Source organism: Leptonychotes weddellii, chromosome 11 (genome assembly GCF_054177405.1).
Source record: "Leptonychotes weddellii isolate Sample4059 chromosome 11, ASM5417740v2, whole genome shotgun sequence".
Taxonomy (NCBI): Eukaryota; Metazoa; Chordata; class Mammalia; order Carnivora; family Phocidae; genus Leptonychotes; species Leptonychotes weddellii.
The window spans coordinates 28,070,596-28,087,686 of NC_138379.1; the positions used below are offsets into that span (position 1 = coordinate 28,070,596).

Here is a 17,091-nt window from a genome sequence, read left to right on the forward strand (position 1 = left end):
GGCTGTGTACCAGCTGGAAGTCACATCATCTAACCCTAACAGTGATGTTATGAAGTCAGAAGTCTCATCCCCATTTTGAATGAGGAAACCGAGGCACATAGAGATTAAGGGACTTGTCCAGGGTTTTATAGCTGATGAGTGAACAGAGCTATATTCAAACCCAAGGCATTTGGTTTCGCTTCTGGGGGAAGCATTTAACAACTATGCTTTCTAGTTTAGTGGTTCTATGAGATGCTATTTTTAGGACAAAGCCTGTATTTTAAAATTTTGAGGAAGAAAAATTAGTTTTACTGAAATCCAAATTTACATCATTCCTCCCAAGCTATTTTTAAATCCAGGAACTTGTATTTAAATGAACGCTTTGCTCTCTTTCTTGCTTTTCCCCAAATGTGTTTGTGTGTAGAGTTTTTATTTGGTTATAGCAATAGACTTTGGGAGGAAATCTGTCATTAACACTCTTTGCCATCCATAAGAAATATTGTGTTCCTCACTGTCTGTTCCATAATCAGGTCAATTATAAAAATTTGTAAAAAAGAGGATAGTTTCGGGGCACCTGGGTGGCTCAGTTGGTTAAGCGACTGCCTTCGGCTCAGGTCATGATCCCAGAGTCCCGGGATCGAGTCCCGCATCGGGCTCCCTGCTCAGCGAGGAGCCTGCTTCTCCCTCTGACCCTCCCCCCTCTCATGTACTCTCTCTCATTCTCGCTCTCTCAAATAAATAAATAAAATCTTTAAAAAAAAAAAAGAGGATAGTTTCTGTGCCCTATTTTTTCTTTCCTCCCACAACCAGGCCATTGACTTCTTTTAGCTAACTGGAAAATTAAGCCTTTTTTTAAATTTATTTTTTTGGAAATGCTAAGTGTGTATTTGCTACCATGACCTTTAAAGCATTTAACAGTGTCTGGCATGCCATTCACGCAAGTGTGGCCGCACGGTATGCCACAGGCTTGGGACACAGTAGTGAGCAAAACACACACCCCACCCTAATGGAGTTTATGGTCCAGCTGGAGGAACAGGAAATTGATCAAAGCGATATTTACAAACTCTACAGATCATATTATTATTGTCCATGTAGTAATACGGATGGAATTAGCCTTTTATTCAGACCTTCCCCAAGGCAATCCAAACCAAGATTTCCACTTCTTCCCATCACAACTCATTCAACATCATTCAGTCAAACCTACTGCTGTCATTTATCATTCCAATGACTGTACCTCTGAGAGGGAAAAGGAGCACCATTAATAATTTGCCAAGACAATAAATGTAAACTGGGGTTGTCTCAGGCAGACTGGGGTTTAGTGGCATCCTGCTTAGTGGTATCTGAATTGACCTTCCAGTCGTACAATCTTTAATTATAGGCTAAGCTCTTTTTGGAGTGTGTGTGTGTGTGAGAGTTAGGAGTGTGTATCTGGTTTCACTGGGTGTTAAGGTATTAGGTATTCTCTTTCTTTTAGAAGTTTCTTTTTTTTTTTTTTTTTGAAAGATTTTATTTATTTGACAGAGAGAGAGAGCGAGCACGAGAGATTATGAGCAGGGGGAGCATCAGAGGGAGAGGGAGAAGTAGGCTCCCCTCTGAGCAGGGAGCCCGACACAACATGGGGCTTGATCCCAGGATGCTGGGATCATGACCTGAGCCGAGGGCAGACACTTAATGACTGAGCCACCCAAACGCCCCAGGAGTTTATTTTCTAAGATATTATTTCTTCTTTGCTTACCAATTAATAACAAAACTGCTCCAACAAACGTTGTCAACTCCAGAACTGAGAGATTTTCTTAGATAAACAACCTAAAGCAATAACTCAGAACATATTTAGGAGTTCCTAGAGTGCATCTGTGTCTCTCTTTCTTTTTTTAATAACCAAATTTCAGGGTAGCCCATTGTTTTCTGTCCAAGGTAAGAAATAAAGGACCATATGACCCATGTTGATTGCAGAAATTAAAAGGAATTAGTATTGTTTCCAGGACTTCTTAGAACTTAAAGACTTGCTATAGATGGAGCTGTCCAGAAGTATTACAGAACCAAATTTGAGAATTTTTGCTCAAAGATTCAGGACTATCTCAGATTTGATTGCATAGCTTCAAGTCATTACCAAGGGAATATCTTGAGTGACTTTTTATGAACCATCATTATCAATGTCTGTTGTCTTATAATCAACAGAAATGATTGAGTCATCTTAGTTACAATTTTTTTTTTTTTTTTTAAAGATTTTATTTATTTATTTGACAGAGAGAGAGACAGTGAGAGAGGGAACACAAGCAGGGGGAGTGGGAGAGGGAGAAGCAGGCCTCCCGCCGAGCAGGGAGCCCGATGCGGGGCTCGATCCCAGGACCCTGAGATCATGACCTGAGCCGAAGGCAGTCGCTTAACCAACTGAGCCACCCAGGCGCCCCCATCTTAGTTACAATTTTGAGTCATTCCTTTAAGGATAGAATATGTTTTATAAGCCTTTTTAAAAATGCCCATCAGAGGGGAGAAGGGAGAGTGTGTGGTATGTGTGTTTGGGAGGGGTACCACATGCCTCATAACCTGAAGGGAAGCAGTTGGTCCACAAAGCCTGCATTAAAATGTTGGTGAAATTTCATCCTGTCTCTGAGTTTAGGCCTAGACCTTATCATTTAGAATTTTCTTCTTGTCTCTCTATAATGAGGTCAGTGCCTCAGTGTCTTAGAAATTGGAGCTTTTCTTGCTTAGGATGATTATTGGATGTACAGTGATTTATCATGTACTACTAGGAACCCCCATAGAGAGAAGAATGGATGAACACAGAACTTCAAGAAAGAGCTAGACAATATAAGAATGTGCAAATGAGAGCTGAAGAATACAATAACAGAGGCGAAAAAGACTCTAGAGGGAATAAACAGCTGGTTAGATTATACAGAAGCTGTATATTTATATTTATTTATTTTTAATCTCTATACCCTATGTGTGGCTCAAACTCATGACTCTGAGATCAGGAGATCAAGATCTCATGCTCTTCCAACTGAGCCAGCCAGGTGCCCTTTATTTAATTTAATTTAATTTTAATTTATTTATTTATTGTAAATGGACTAAATGCTTTAATCAAAAGACATAAGGTGGCTGAATGGATAAAAAACAAGAACTTGTTTCAGTATTGGAAAATATTGAATATGCTGCCTTCCAGAGACTCACCTGAAGTCTAAAGACACACACAGACTGAAAGTGAAGGGATGGAAAAAGATATTTCATGTAATTGGAAACAAAAGTAAAGTAAAGCTGGGTTACTAGTACTTGTATCAGACAAAATAGACTTTGAAACAAAGGCAATAGCAAGAGACAACAAAGGGCATTACATAATGATAAAAGAGTTAATTCAACAAGAACATATAACACTTGTTAATATGGACCCAACATATACATAAAGCAATACTAATGGATACAGAGGGAGAAATTGACAGCAGTATGATAACAATAACTGGGACTTTAACACCCCACTTACATCAATGGATAGATCATCCAGACAAAATTAATAAGGAAACATTGGCCTTACCACAGATGGACTTAATAGATATATACAAAACATTCCATTCAAAAGCAAAATACACATTCTTCTTACGTGTACATGAAACGTTTTCCAGGATAGATCACATTTTAGGCCACGACAGAATGAAACTAGAAATAGATTATAAGAAGAAAACTGGAAAAGACACAAACATGTAGAGACTAAACTATGTGCTGTTGAACAACCAGTGGGTCAATGAAGGGATCAAAGAAGAAATTAAAAAAAAAAGTACCTTGAGACCAGTGAAAACGAAAACACAGTCGTCCAAAATCTATGGGGTGCAGCAAGGCAATTCCAAAAGGGAAGTTTATAGATGAAGGAAGACTTTCAAGGTTACTAAATGCATTGAGCCAACCTTGTGCTGAGAAAGCAGCTGCAGTTGGGACTCCGTCTAGGGGGGAAGAATAAGAAATATTTGGCTTTAATAGCCAAACCCTTGAATTCGTGGTTCTGACTATATTTCACAGACGATGTATACGAACTTGAGACTTTGCAGTCAGTAAGACAGAAACACACATTCGCTGAACCAAAATTCCCCGAAACAATACTGTTACTACATTTGATGTTTTCTGATTTTTTTCTATTTTATTCTATTCTTTCCCATTTAAATTAAAAAAAAAAAGTTGGCTGTGACCCATTAAAATGATTTCATAACCCATTAATTGGTTGTGAGTTGAAGTTTAAAAAAAAATGTGCGTCTAAACAGAAGTTTTCGTGGGTGTGCGTGTTTGAAGGCAGGACCATGAAGTAATGTTTTCCTATCAGTGGTGTTAATAAGTGTAGCCATAATAAAACATAAACCGTTTAGTTAATTAGAATATTTACCATAATAAATGCTGTTGGATTGATTTCTTTATGAATAGTGCATTTTGTCTGCTAGGATGAAGTAATTGAGTGTTTCCAGTCTGCCCAGCTGACAATCCTTACAATACTTCTTGTTGATGTTAAATGGACTATTGAAATACCATTCTGTCTGTGTGTCTTGGCTGGTAATGAGCACTGTTTTGTCATCGTTAGGGTTACCGGAACAGCTGTTGACACCCAAAGAATGCCTGAGAACACCCGTTAAGCAGCAAGAAAACAAGGAATATTAGAGTTTAACCCTTGTCTGTTCCATGTGATGCCAGATACTAGGGTACTTGATCAAACTATAGAAAGAAAAGTAATGTTCTTTTTCTCTTTGGCATTCATTTTTTTTCTTTGCCGTTTAGTAAACATTACTCCAGATTTCAAGCATTTTATATTTTTCTCGTTAGAGCACATTCCACACTTGACAACTAGACTCTGTTTTAAAAAGACAAAAACAAAAAAACTCCAGAAACAAGTGGAACTTGTTTCAATATTGGAAAATATTGAATTAGCTTGACTACTTTTATTTTTTAAAGGTACCCCTTTAAGGATGTATAATTTCAACCACACCTGCCTTCCTTGTGGTAGGATATTTTCACACCAGTGTTTTGTTCTATTCCTTTACTAACTTGTTGGGTTAGCATCTCCTTGAAGAACACACCCTTAAATGTCTCCTAGGCTGTATTGCTTCATTGAGAGCATAAACAATTACAGCATAAAATATTACCTTTGGAAATGAAGTCATGCGTCTTTCTTAATTGCTGAACCCTTGTAATTCTGAAGGGGGTATGTTTTAAAAGTCTGTGCTCATTCACACACTTGCTAACACAAGCAAATGTGTCTGCGCATATAGGAAAAACATGAATCTAAGAGTTGCTTATTTTCTACTAATTATGCATGGAATGTGCAGAATCAGGAATGCCAAAATAGGAGTCATAATGATAGATTTGGAAAGGACCTGAGAAGTAGCAAGTACACAATATTTTGCAGTCAGGGAAGCTGTCTTCCAGAAGGTCTGAATTTCTTCTTTCCCTCCTTTCCTCCCATTGTAATATATGGTTGCCAGAATGATCTTTCTGCAGCAAACTTGCCATGCTTAAACTTCCGCAGGCAGCTCTGATTTCTTTTTAAATTTTTTTTTTAAAGATTTTATTTACTTATTTGTCAGAGAAAGAGAGAGAGAGCACAAGCAGGGGGAGCAACAGGCAGAGGGAGAAGCAGGCTCCCTGCTGGGCAAGGAGCCCGATGCGGGGCCTGATCCCAGGACCCTGGGATCATGACCTGAGCCGAAGGCAGATGCTTAACCGACTGAGCCACCCAGACATCCCTGGCAGCTCCGATTTCTAGAGGTCAAATTAACAAGGCTTTTGGGGATGTACATTCTGCTAATCTTGGTAGCTTCTCTCACCACCTGTAGCCATGCTGGCTTGTAATGTTCAAGTTCCTGGATAGTTTTCTCTCTTTGACCACTCTGGTTTTATCTCATTCAACGGTGCTTTCGCAGGTGATAGTCCCTGTGCCTGGAGGCAACCACCACCCAAACAAACAAGTTATCTCGTTCAGAGTCTTTCAATTTTTTTTCCCTATGAATCCAATGAGGACTACATTTTACATCATGAACCAGTATATATGCAAAAATCTAAACAATTGCTGTGAAACAATATTGGTTCTTTTTTTTTTTTAAGATTTTATTTATTTATTTATTTATATGTCAGAGAGAGAGAGGGAACACAAGGAGGGGAAGCGACAGGCAGAGGGAGAAGCAGGCTCCCTGCTGAGCAAGGAGTCCAATGCGGGACTAGAACCCAGGACCCTGGGATCATGACCTGAGCTGAAGGCAGATGCTTAACCAACTGAGCCATCCAGGTGCCCTGCTGGTTCTTTTTCTATGTGATGTACTTAACTTTGATATTAGCTCTTTATTATATATATATTTAAAAATGCCATGTTCTACTTGCTAAATAGATTTCATCTTCCTCTCTGTGCTACCAACTTGGTTTGGGGAGGTAGGAAGTGTTTGAGGAATGTCTTTAGTTGCACTAATTAGTGTGCTGGTGGGAACTGGGATGCCAAGTGCCCTATAGTGAGCAAGGTTGTCTGGAATAATGAAGAATTATCCTGCTCAACATGCCAATTGTGTCTCTGCTGAGAAACAGTGCCAACCTAATGAGTGAGCGCACAGATTGAAATAGCAGCCCTCTATAAAGTAATATCTGTCCTTTACACCTTGGCATAACAGCCTTGCCTTTGGAAGTCTTTCTCCAGTTCCAAGTTTGGATGATCATCTTCCCTTGCTGTGCCACACATATCACAATGTTTACTTGTTGTTTATTATCGCCTTTCCACTGTCTCAGAATGCTCTTCAGGTAAACACTGTCTTACTTGTTTTTGTATACCCAGTGCCCAGCACACAGGCACAAACCTAGTAGGTGCTTGGTAAAGAGAGAATGAAGAGGCTTGGCCCGATGTCCTGCTGTAAGTGCATAGCTGTGTGTGACATCATTTGGTGTTGGGTAAAGCTGGGAAAGAGAACCTCTAGCCATAGGATTAATTATTTTTCCTGTGGGAGAAAGGTGAGGAGGTAATATGTATGCTCTTATTTAGAAAAGGCTGGTGTTGAGGTTTAATTTACATGCAGTAAAACTCTCACTTTTTAATATACAGTTCTAAGACTTTGGATACCTGTAATCATATAACCATCATCAAAATCAAGATATAGAGCATTTCCATCACATGAAAAAGTTCTCCCGTGCCCCTGTGTAGCCACCTTTTCTTCCACTCCATCCCCCTGGCTGTTGGCCACCGCCGGTCAGTTTTCTGTCTCTAAAAGTTTGCCATTTCCAGTATGCCATATAAATGGAGTATGGCGGGTAGCCTTTTGAGTCAGGCTTTGACGTAGCATAAGGTATTTGAGATTCATCCTTGATACTGCTTGTATCAGTAGTCTTCTTTTTGTTGCTGGATATTATTCCATTGTATAGATACACCAAAGATTCTTTATCCCTTCATCAGTTGAAGGGTGTTTGGGTTATTTCCAGTTTTTGAAAGTTATTTATACCTTGCATTGCTGAGTCATATGGTCATAAGCACATGTTTAATTTTATTTTATAAGAAACTGCCAAACTGCTTTCCAAAGTGGTGGTACCATTGTGCCTTCCCACCAGCAGTGTATGAGAGTTCCTGCTGCTCCATATCCTCGTCAGGACTTGGCATTTTCAGCTTTTTTTTTTTTTGTCACATTTTAGCCATTCTTATAGTTGTATGGTGTGGTATCTTATGATTTATTTTGCATTCCCCCACTGGCTAATGTTGAACATCTTTTTATGTGCTTTCTGCCATTTGTATAATCTTTAGTGAAGTGTCTGTTCAAATCTTTTTGCCCACTTAAAAATCAGGTTTATTTTCTTATTGAGTTTTGAGAGTTCTTTCTATATTATAGATACTATTATAGATATTTGCAAATATTTTCTTCCAGTCTGTTTCATGTCTTTTCATTTTCTTAGCAATGGCAATATAGTCATTAATAGAAAAATTCTAAAAGGGCCTGAAGTAGAGGGTTTTTGTTTTGTTTTGTTTTTTTAAAGATTTTATTTATTTATTTGACAGAGAGACACAGCGAGAAAGGGAACACAAGCCGGGGGAGTGGGAAAGGAAGAAGCAGGCTTCCCGCTGAGCAGGGAGCCTGATGCGGGGCTCGATCCCAGGACCCTGGGATCATGACCTGAGCCGAAGGCAGATGCTTAATGATGACCGAGCCACCCAGGCGCCCCTGAAGTAGAGGTTTTAATCCACTAGAGTAGATGATCATAAAATGAATTAAACATTCTTCTCTATATCTCCTATAGCAAAAAAAGTTTTCATTTTTTAAGATTTGAAGTTGGCATTTTCTCTAGACTTTCTGTATTGTTAGGAAGATTATATACTAGGATATTCAAGTACTTTAAATAGATAATGACTTTACAAGGTGATAACTTTTCACTGCAGTAATTAAAATTTATTTTTAAGTATCATTATGGTGGGTTGTAGCAGATACCTTCTTAAGGACTGCAAGCCTGCAGGGAAGCAAGTTTTGGATTCTTTCCTCTGGAAAGCACTGCATCTTTGTGTCTGAAACACCAAGGAATGCTCCAGATAATATGGAGCCAATTTCTCCTGCTGCCTAAAACTGTAGTAGAAATGTTGCACATGGCATTAGAGGGGTGTCTGTTGTCACATCTAGTTGGACTCTAGGAGTGCTAAAACATGTAAGGTCAGGAAAATATCTTGGGAGCAAAATCTGAGTGAAATGGCATATAAACTGTTTTGGCCTCATTTCTGCGTATAAAGAGCAGCATCTTCACAAAGACATGGCTGCTCTGGTTGCTTTCAAAATGCAATAATGCATATTTTAAAAGTTACCATGAGAGATGATGGACTCTGAAAAACAAACTGAGGGTTCTAGAGGGGAGGGGGGTGGGAGGATGGGTTAGCCTGGTGATGGGTATTGAGGAGGGCACGTTCTGCATGGAGCACTGGTTGTTATGCACAATGAATCATGGAACACTACATCTAAAACTAATGATGTAATGTATGGGGATTAACATAAGAATAAAAAAATAATAAATAAATAAATGAAAAAAAAGAAAACAAGAAAAAAAGTTAAACTTAATTGGATGTTGCAAAAATATGTAGTGGTAGTAAGTGGAGAATAGAGTGGAGTGATAGATTTTAATTAAAAAAGGAAATAACTGTGGGCACATCTTCTGACACAGGAACCTCACCATCCTAGCATGCTGCCTTGCACATATGTGGCGAGTGTTAAATGGGTGACACGATATCTCTTTTTACAGAAAAGTCCCTAATTCACTTCTTTTCCCTTTAGCATAGTGGCTTTCACTAACAAGGACTTTGTCACCCCATGCTGTATGGCTTGCCAAAAAGAGCATCAGGATATATTAGATGGTAATATTTGTACTTTTATTCAAATATATTTTCAGAGACGTTTTTATTTCTCTTGAAAATGAAGAATCTTAGGGGCCAATAGATAAACATGTTCAGAACTATATGATTTCACATTTGTAAAAATATACACTGTACATAGAAAAAAAAATCAGTAATAACACCCATGAAATAGGACAGTGGTTATTTTCTAGGAATTGATATTGTGGATGGTTTTCTTTGTATTTCAGGGTGTTTTTTTTTAATCATTTTTTTTAAAGATTTTATTCATTTATTTGAGAGAGAGAGAGCACAAGCAGGGGGAGCGGCAGGCAGAGGGGGAGAGAGAAGCAGGCTGCCTGCTGAGCAAGGAGTCCCCCGTGGGGCTTGATCCCAGGACCCTGGGATCATGACCTGAGCCAAAGGCAGACGCTTAACCAACTGGGCGCCCCTGTATTTCAGTTTTAAAAAAACTGATACACATAGATCACTTTTGTTCTAAAAAGAAAGAAAGAGGGAGAAAAAGAGATCGCTTGCCTAAAGATAGGGAATCCTTGTCAGAAAAGAAATGAACTCTTCATGGGCTTTGATTAGAACTCTGGTGTTTCTACGTGTGTCAGCACTGCTGGTGGACGAGAGAGACCCTCCCTTCAAATTTGTTCCACCAGAAGCATTTTTCAAATGTAGTTTTAGCTTTTCATTTTTGTTCATACTGTAGACATCTGTGAATGGGAGATTGACCTGAAATTTTTGGCTAATTACAAAAGACCTTAGAAAAGTCATTGGGATGGTACTCATTTTTAACACATGTTTGTTGAGTTTAAAGACACAACAATTTCCTAGAGACTACATCAGAGAACCCTGCGTTCTCTAGCACCTGTATGTCATTTAGTGACTTGAAATGGCTGGGTAGTATTTGAGATATAATCAGCAGTGTGGTAGTAGCAGGACAGTTTTATCTAGTACAAATAGGAGGGCTTATTCAAATTTAGATAACATTGGGTCAATCACAGTATATTGAAAATTAAATAATTCTATGGCAGGAGGCCCAGACCCAGCGAGCGTACAATATCGGAGTCTATGGTGGTACACTCTTGGCCGTCAGCAAACAGGTTAGGCTTGCTTCTGGAGCATTTTACGGGGATTTTAAAAAGGTACCTTGTTGAAACATGATGTTCCTCTTTACTCTGTAGATACTTTAGAAGTAGTGAATTTTATGAGGGGAAAAAAGATGAGAGTTTAACCACTGGGGAGATTTTGCAGTTTCAATTAAACAGTTGTACCCTTTAAATTTTAATTTTGAAACCAGTGACTGCTGGTGTTTGAGCAATCAGCTTTATTTTTCTAGTGAGGTAATATGCTTTTTGTAATTCTGATCTCTGTGGTAAAAATTTGGGAGTATTGCCTTGTGTTGGTATAATATGCAGACATATGTTCTGTTTCGGTTGGTGTACTTTGAGAGAACTAAGTATGAAGAGTCTGTTTTGGGACAAATATGTGTAGAAAAAATATAGTCAAGCACCCCATTAAAGTTCTGGGTTCTGTTCCCTTCTTATCACTAAACTGTGTGAAGCCCTCCTAATCTTTTGAAAATGGCTCTTGTCTTCCCTTGATCTTCCAAAAATTTCCTATAAGGATATAATTTCCTTCCCTTCTCTGTGCACGTTCCTCTTCCTTCCCCTATCTTTCCAGTGCTTGACTCTGTCAACACCTGGGCCTAAACTTTTTTCTTTTAAAATGAAGTATTTGGGGCGCCTGGGTGGCTCAGTTGGTTAAGCATCTGCCTTCAACTCAGGTCATGATCTCAGGGTCCTGGGATCGAGCCCCACGTCGGGCTCTCTGCTCAGCAGGGAGCCCGCTTCTCCCTCTCCCTCTGGTCCTCCCCCTGCTTGTGCTCTCTCTGTCAAATAAATAAATAAAATCTTCTAAAAAAATAAAATGAGGTATTTGACTTCAAAGGGCTCTTCTAGCTTAAAAATCTTTGACTCTTGGAGTTCTGGAGTTTAGAGTCTAGTTTTGTAGTTGGAATGACTCGATTCTAGGTCTTCTGCATCATTGAGTGTTTCTCTTGTGTAAAACTGGTTTCTTTCTGGGGAGGAAGACCACCAAAGGTAGTGTGATGCTTGGCCTGCTAGCTTTCACCACATTGGACTCAGCTTCCAGGAGCAGCAAAAATATGGATGATAGTAAACTAATACCTTATTACTAACTTAGCTTCTTGTGTGTAACTTGACATTTTCTGATCATCAGCAGTCTACAAGGTTTAGTTATTCCTGCCTCTTTTTTTTCCAAATGAAGAAGCTAGGGCTCAGAAAAGATGAACAGCTTGCCCAAGATCACACAGCTAGTAAATTCATAGGTAGATCTTGGTCTTTGTGGTGCTCAGCCTGTGTACTTCCAACTATATAGTAGGCTAACTCCAAGGAAGGCCATCAGCTCTCTTGAACTTGCCCTCGGGGGGCGTTTGTAAGTTGGTGGTGTTCTGACCTTGTATGATTTCTTTGTTTTTTTTTCCTTGTTTTGTTTTTTCTTTTTTAAGATTTTATTTATTTATTTGATAGGGAGAGAGAGAGAGCACAAGCAGGGGGAGTGGCAGGCAGAGGAAGAGGGAGAAGCAGACTCCCCGCTGAGCAGGGAGCCCGATGCTGGACTCAATCCCAGGCCCCTGGGATCATTACCAGAGACGAAGGCAGACGCTCAACCGACTGAGCCACCCAGGCGCACAATTTTTTTTGTTGTTGTTTTCTATGTTATATTTATTTTCTTCATAGGGACCCAGGATGGCAAGTCAGTGGGTTTAATATTAGAGGTTACTACTAAGATTGTGTTGCTCATATGAATGTCAAACCACTGATCCCAAGGTTTACCTTTTAGCTGAACATTTTCTATATAAATTTTTTTAACTTACGCGTTTTAATGATTCATGTGGCTTGTGAGCCTGAGATGTTTGTAATTATGGCATAGGGCTTCCATTCGTAAATTGTTACGGTTAACTTATCATCCCCAGCATCCCTTCCAACCATAAGCTCCGTTGTCGGTGTTGGTGATGTCAGGTCTGGAATCTTCTCTAAGACTTGTCTGTAGGTTGTTTATCACCATTAGCCCTCATTATTTTAAATGAGTACCCACCCACCTTATAATCTGTAACCACATGTTTCCAGAGCTTCTCTGGAGATAACATCTTGTAGGCTCCCCCTTCTTTTTTTTTTTTCCTTCCTATTCTCAAATGTTTTATTTAACTAAAACCCAGAAAATGGGAGGGAAAATACCTATAAAGATAGAACCTCTCTAGATATGTGAAATTCAGAACATTTTGGAAACAAGTGTTGCTCTTGAATCTGAAGCTTTGAAACAAAACCTCACCACATGTTTAAAACATATTAGTTTGTAAATATGGAGTCCTACTAATTGCATTTATAGCTTACAGCAGAACTACTTGTCATGTCTTGTTACTCTGAGGGGGAAAAATGAGAGAATTATATAGGTGTATGGGTTTTAAAAAATTGGAATGCAGAGAATAGTGTGGTGTAATTTTTAATTATGTCTCTTTTTATGGTGAGGCAAGTAATCAGTTTTTTTGTTACTGTGATATTCGCCTGAATTCAGGGAAAACAGTATGGAGTGCCTCCTTTTGTAAAGTAATAAATTGTGCTTGTCCTTCTCTCTCCATTTATTGGAATGGCTAAAGAGCATCAACGTTGAGTGACATTTTACAGAATCACTGCTTACTCAGATTATTATTTTGCATTTCAGTGTGACTAAACGTTTTGTTGTATGATTAAGAATGATTTTATTGGTTAAGGGCAAATGGGTTTCCAGCGGGAATGACTCAGTGGTTTTCTAATGGCAAACTAATAGTCTTTAAATTTTGTGTTATGGTAAATTTTTCAGAAACATGCCTTTTCTACAAAATGAACCGCATATATTTTCATCAGGGAGGAGGGGCCCCTCCATGAAAACTGCAGGAAAAGGTGAATCATAGAAGTATATAATTTCAGTCTGGGAAGCCCCTCAACCAGTCAGTTCAGTGCTCTCATTTTACAGATGAGTAAACTGAGGCCCAGGATTACACAGTGGCTAGGTGGCAATAGCAGGAGTCGAGCCTGCTTCTTCAGACCCTGATTTTGCTGCTATTTCTCCAGTATCTTGCTTGAGTGTTTATGAAAAACAGAGGGTTTGCCTTCCCCTGCCCAAGGATATCAATCACTGACTAAAGTACCATCAGCGCCTGTGTTTAAAAATAATTCCAAAAAAAAGATAATCCCTTGAGACGCATATTAATTTTGTTTTTCTTATAAATCATCTTTAATAGATTTTGAGTTATTTTCAATGATAAAATTTTGGAATGCATGGGAATCTCTATGGACATAGGATTCATCTCTAGAACAGTTTCATGCTCAAATTTATAATGAACTTTGGTTCCTCAAATTCTAAAGCTATTTATAGTTCTTTTTTTTAAATTGTCAAGCAAAAGTGCTCTCCCCAGGATTCACTGGTGATTGTACCAAGGTCTCAGGGGCAGTATCCCTCTCACTTTTACCCTTGGTAGGACCGTGGGTTTGCTTTGTATCTTTGACAATCACTGGAGAGAAGGAACAGGATTCACACGATACCTTGGGAAGACTCAGTGTTGCAGTTAAAGTCATGGACTCTGGAGGTCACATTTCCTGTGACACCATCTGTTGGGTGGCCTTGGGGGAGGTTCCGTACCTCAGGAAGCCCCAGTTTTCCCATCTGTAAGGGGAGATCGTACGTGTGGTCTTAACCACGGTGTCCGTATTGTCTACACATTAGCAGCCACACTGCTTTTGCTGGTTTTGTGCCTTTTACTGTTATTCCTGAGCCAGGAAGGTTTCCAGACTTGCCTTGGGAAGGGCTTATGAAGAGGGGTGCACATTCCACTTCTAAATTCTAGTGAATGGCAAAGGTAGGGAGAAGGGATTCACCTACTTGGTACTGAAGGTGTCGGCTCTTTTAAAAGAAAATTTCACCTGACCAAATTAATAGAAATCACAGTGGTTTTATTCTTAGCTGATTTTGGTGTTTTATTGTTAGCTGATTTCTCTTCTATCTTCCTATGTGACGAGGCGGTCCCAGTTGTGAATTTTCTTGGTGATTCTTAGAACCGAGAGACCTGAGGACACAGCCGCAGACAAGAGGCAGAGGACCCTGAGTGAGGCAATGGCCCAGTGCACACTGGGACTTTCCCTCTGAGGCTGCCTTAACCTGCCTTGCACGGGGTCCGTGTTACACAGTGTGGAAAGAGAAAACCAGTTGAGGAGGCAGTTGCCAGGGAAGAAGGAAATGGTTAATAAATTTTTTTTTTAACTGTTTGAACTAGTTAATTGTCAAGTTATATCAGCAAGTGAGTTCTCTCCTTCCTGCTGCTTCTCGAAGGAAAAGCTGGAAATGGGCAGCATACCCATCATGTATGCACATGTCTCTAGGCTGCATCTGTTCCTAGGCTAAAAATGAAATCCCCTTACAACTGTTACCTGGAGGACTTTTATAGGTTTTGCAGAAAATATGACTGGAATACAGCTACAACCTGTTTTATTGTCCCTGACAGTGACTTAAGCCACCCTTGCCTGCAAATCTTTTATCATGCCCCGGGGTATTCATTTGTTTATTTTTATCAGGTACAGCACTTTAAATACCAGAGCCCTGGGAAATCAAACTGGCCCACTCATTGTAGGAAGTTTGAGACATTTTTCTTTCTTTCTTTTTTTTTTCAAGAATACTTAAAGTGGGAAGTGGGTACCCAGGATCTGGGTACATTTCTATGTTCGTTTCTAAATTATGGAACATAATTTATATAAAAGATTTAACTTTGCATTTGGAAGCCAAATTGTGGCTATCCCCCTGTCTGACTTGTTGTGCTCGTTTTTCTCACTTCTTTACAGAATGCCAGCACCTAATTATTTTTCTGTTGAATTAAGTTCTTTTAGTCTAATATCACCTAGTCAAAAATCTTAACTTTATGTTTTCCAGGGATATCAGTATGAACAACATTACTCAATTACCAGAAGATGCATTTAAGAACTTTCCTTTTCTAGAGGAGCTGTAAGTAATATTTTGAAAAATGTGTTTTGTGTGTTTGTTTCCCCATTCTCTTTGGAAGCTCTTACAAAAGAGATAGTCTAATGTTTCTCAGGGGGCACTCAGACAGCTTAGTTTCAGTGAGTTTTGTACGGAGGAGATGATGTCTTCTTTTCTTTTTTAAAAAGATTTTATTTATTTGAGAGAGAGAGAGAGAGACAGAGAGAGTGAGTAGTGGGGAGGGGCAGGGGGAGAGGGAGAAGCAGACTTCCTGCTGAGCAGGAAGCCCGATGCAGGGCTTGATCCCAAGACCCTGGGATCATGACCTGAGCCTGAGGCAGATGCTTAACTGACTGAGCCACCCAGGTGCCCCGGAAATCATGGTTTTTTTGGGGAAACTTGATTTTTTTAAGCAGTGTAATTGCTGAAGTTATTTTTGAATGCCAGAACTAAAAATGTTACTTTCATTGGAATTTTTTGCTACAATTATTATAACCATGAATGCTACAATGACACAAGTTAATTACAGTGTTATCCTGAGATAACAAGGCTAGGGTAATTACCATTGTTGCCAAAGGAGTTGCTGTGTGGGTAACACAACCGTAAAAAATAATACAAGAAATTTTAGGGTCATGATGCAGGAGACCGTAATGTTGCAAGTGAGCAGAAAACTGAGTGTAGGTCCCCTGGGACATTTACACATGACTTTGGGGGATTGGGAGAAGGCATAGAACATCATCCCAGTCTCTTAGAACACCTTTAAGGATGTTTCTGAACTTGTCAGTTGCAGCTCACACTTCCAGTTTAACAGTTTACAGTGTGGAGAAGTTCTTTCCATCTGTTTTAACCTCCATTTCATTTTGCTTTCCACACTTTTTTGAAGTTTGTGATCAAAATAGACATGATTACATTTTAAAGTAATTGGAAACCATACATTATATTAAGAATCCAGGTTAAAAAAAATAAAATCAGACTTAAATCAAGTTAAATATAGGTTTTTAATGGCCAGGCTAATGGATTACGTAAGAAGGCGACAGTTTGATACTAAGAACATCAAAGAGATATAGCCCTGAAGGAATCTAAATTCATATTACAGATTGTATCCTACAGCCCACCTGTTGAGTATTAGATCCAAGTCAGCGAATGTCTCCTATCTTAGGTCAGCCTCTCCCCCAACATGAGGAACAGGAATCAAATATAAGCCAGGTAGGTTATATGTGCTCTCTTGCTTCTGACAAGAGCATTGAAATAGCAGTTAAGGATTTAATAAAGTTTAGGCGAAATTTTTCTTCCCACACTACTTAGCTGAACACAATGTTCCCACAGCAAAAATTGAACAGAGATTATTTGCCACTTCTAAGCTTGTGAACTGGGTCAAGTTACTTAACCTCCCTCTGCTCAGTTTTTTTGTCTATAAGGTACATATAGCAACAGTTTCCCTCATAGTATTCTGGTGAAGACAGAATGAATTGATAGATATTAAATGTTTAGGACAGTGCATGAAACAGACCAAGTGTTCTGTAAATAGTAGCTAGTATTTATCTTACTATTTTAAAAGTGCGCAAGAGGGGCGCCTGGGTGGCTCAGTTGGTTAAGCGACTGCCTTCGGCTCAGGTCATGATCCTGGAGTCCCGGGATCGAGTCCCGCATCGGGCTCCCTGCTCGGTGGGGAGTCTGCTTCTCCCTCTCCCACTCCCCGTTTGTGTTCCCTCTCTCGCTGTGTCTTTCTCTGTCAAATAAATAAATAAAATCTTTAAAAAAAAAAA

General features: G+C 39.3%; 1 protein-coding gene across 2 annotated transcripts in view; it reads left to right on the forward strand.

The window, feature by feature from the left end:
• The window catches only part of LGR4 (leucine rich repeat containing G protein-coupled receptor 4), a 99,186-nt gene that overhangs the window by 39,704 nt on the left and 42,391 nt on the right, over window positions 1-17,091 (forward strand). For both annotated transcript variants that reach the window (XM_006727283.3, XM_081798437.1), the window contains exon 2: window positions 15,278-15,349. In XM_006727283.3, the coding sequence (XP_006727346.1) occupies window positions 15,278-15,349 (72 nt within the window). The remainder of the gene's footprint in view (window positions 1-15,277; window positions 15,350-17,091) is intronic.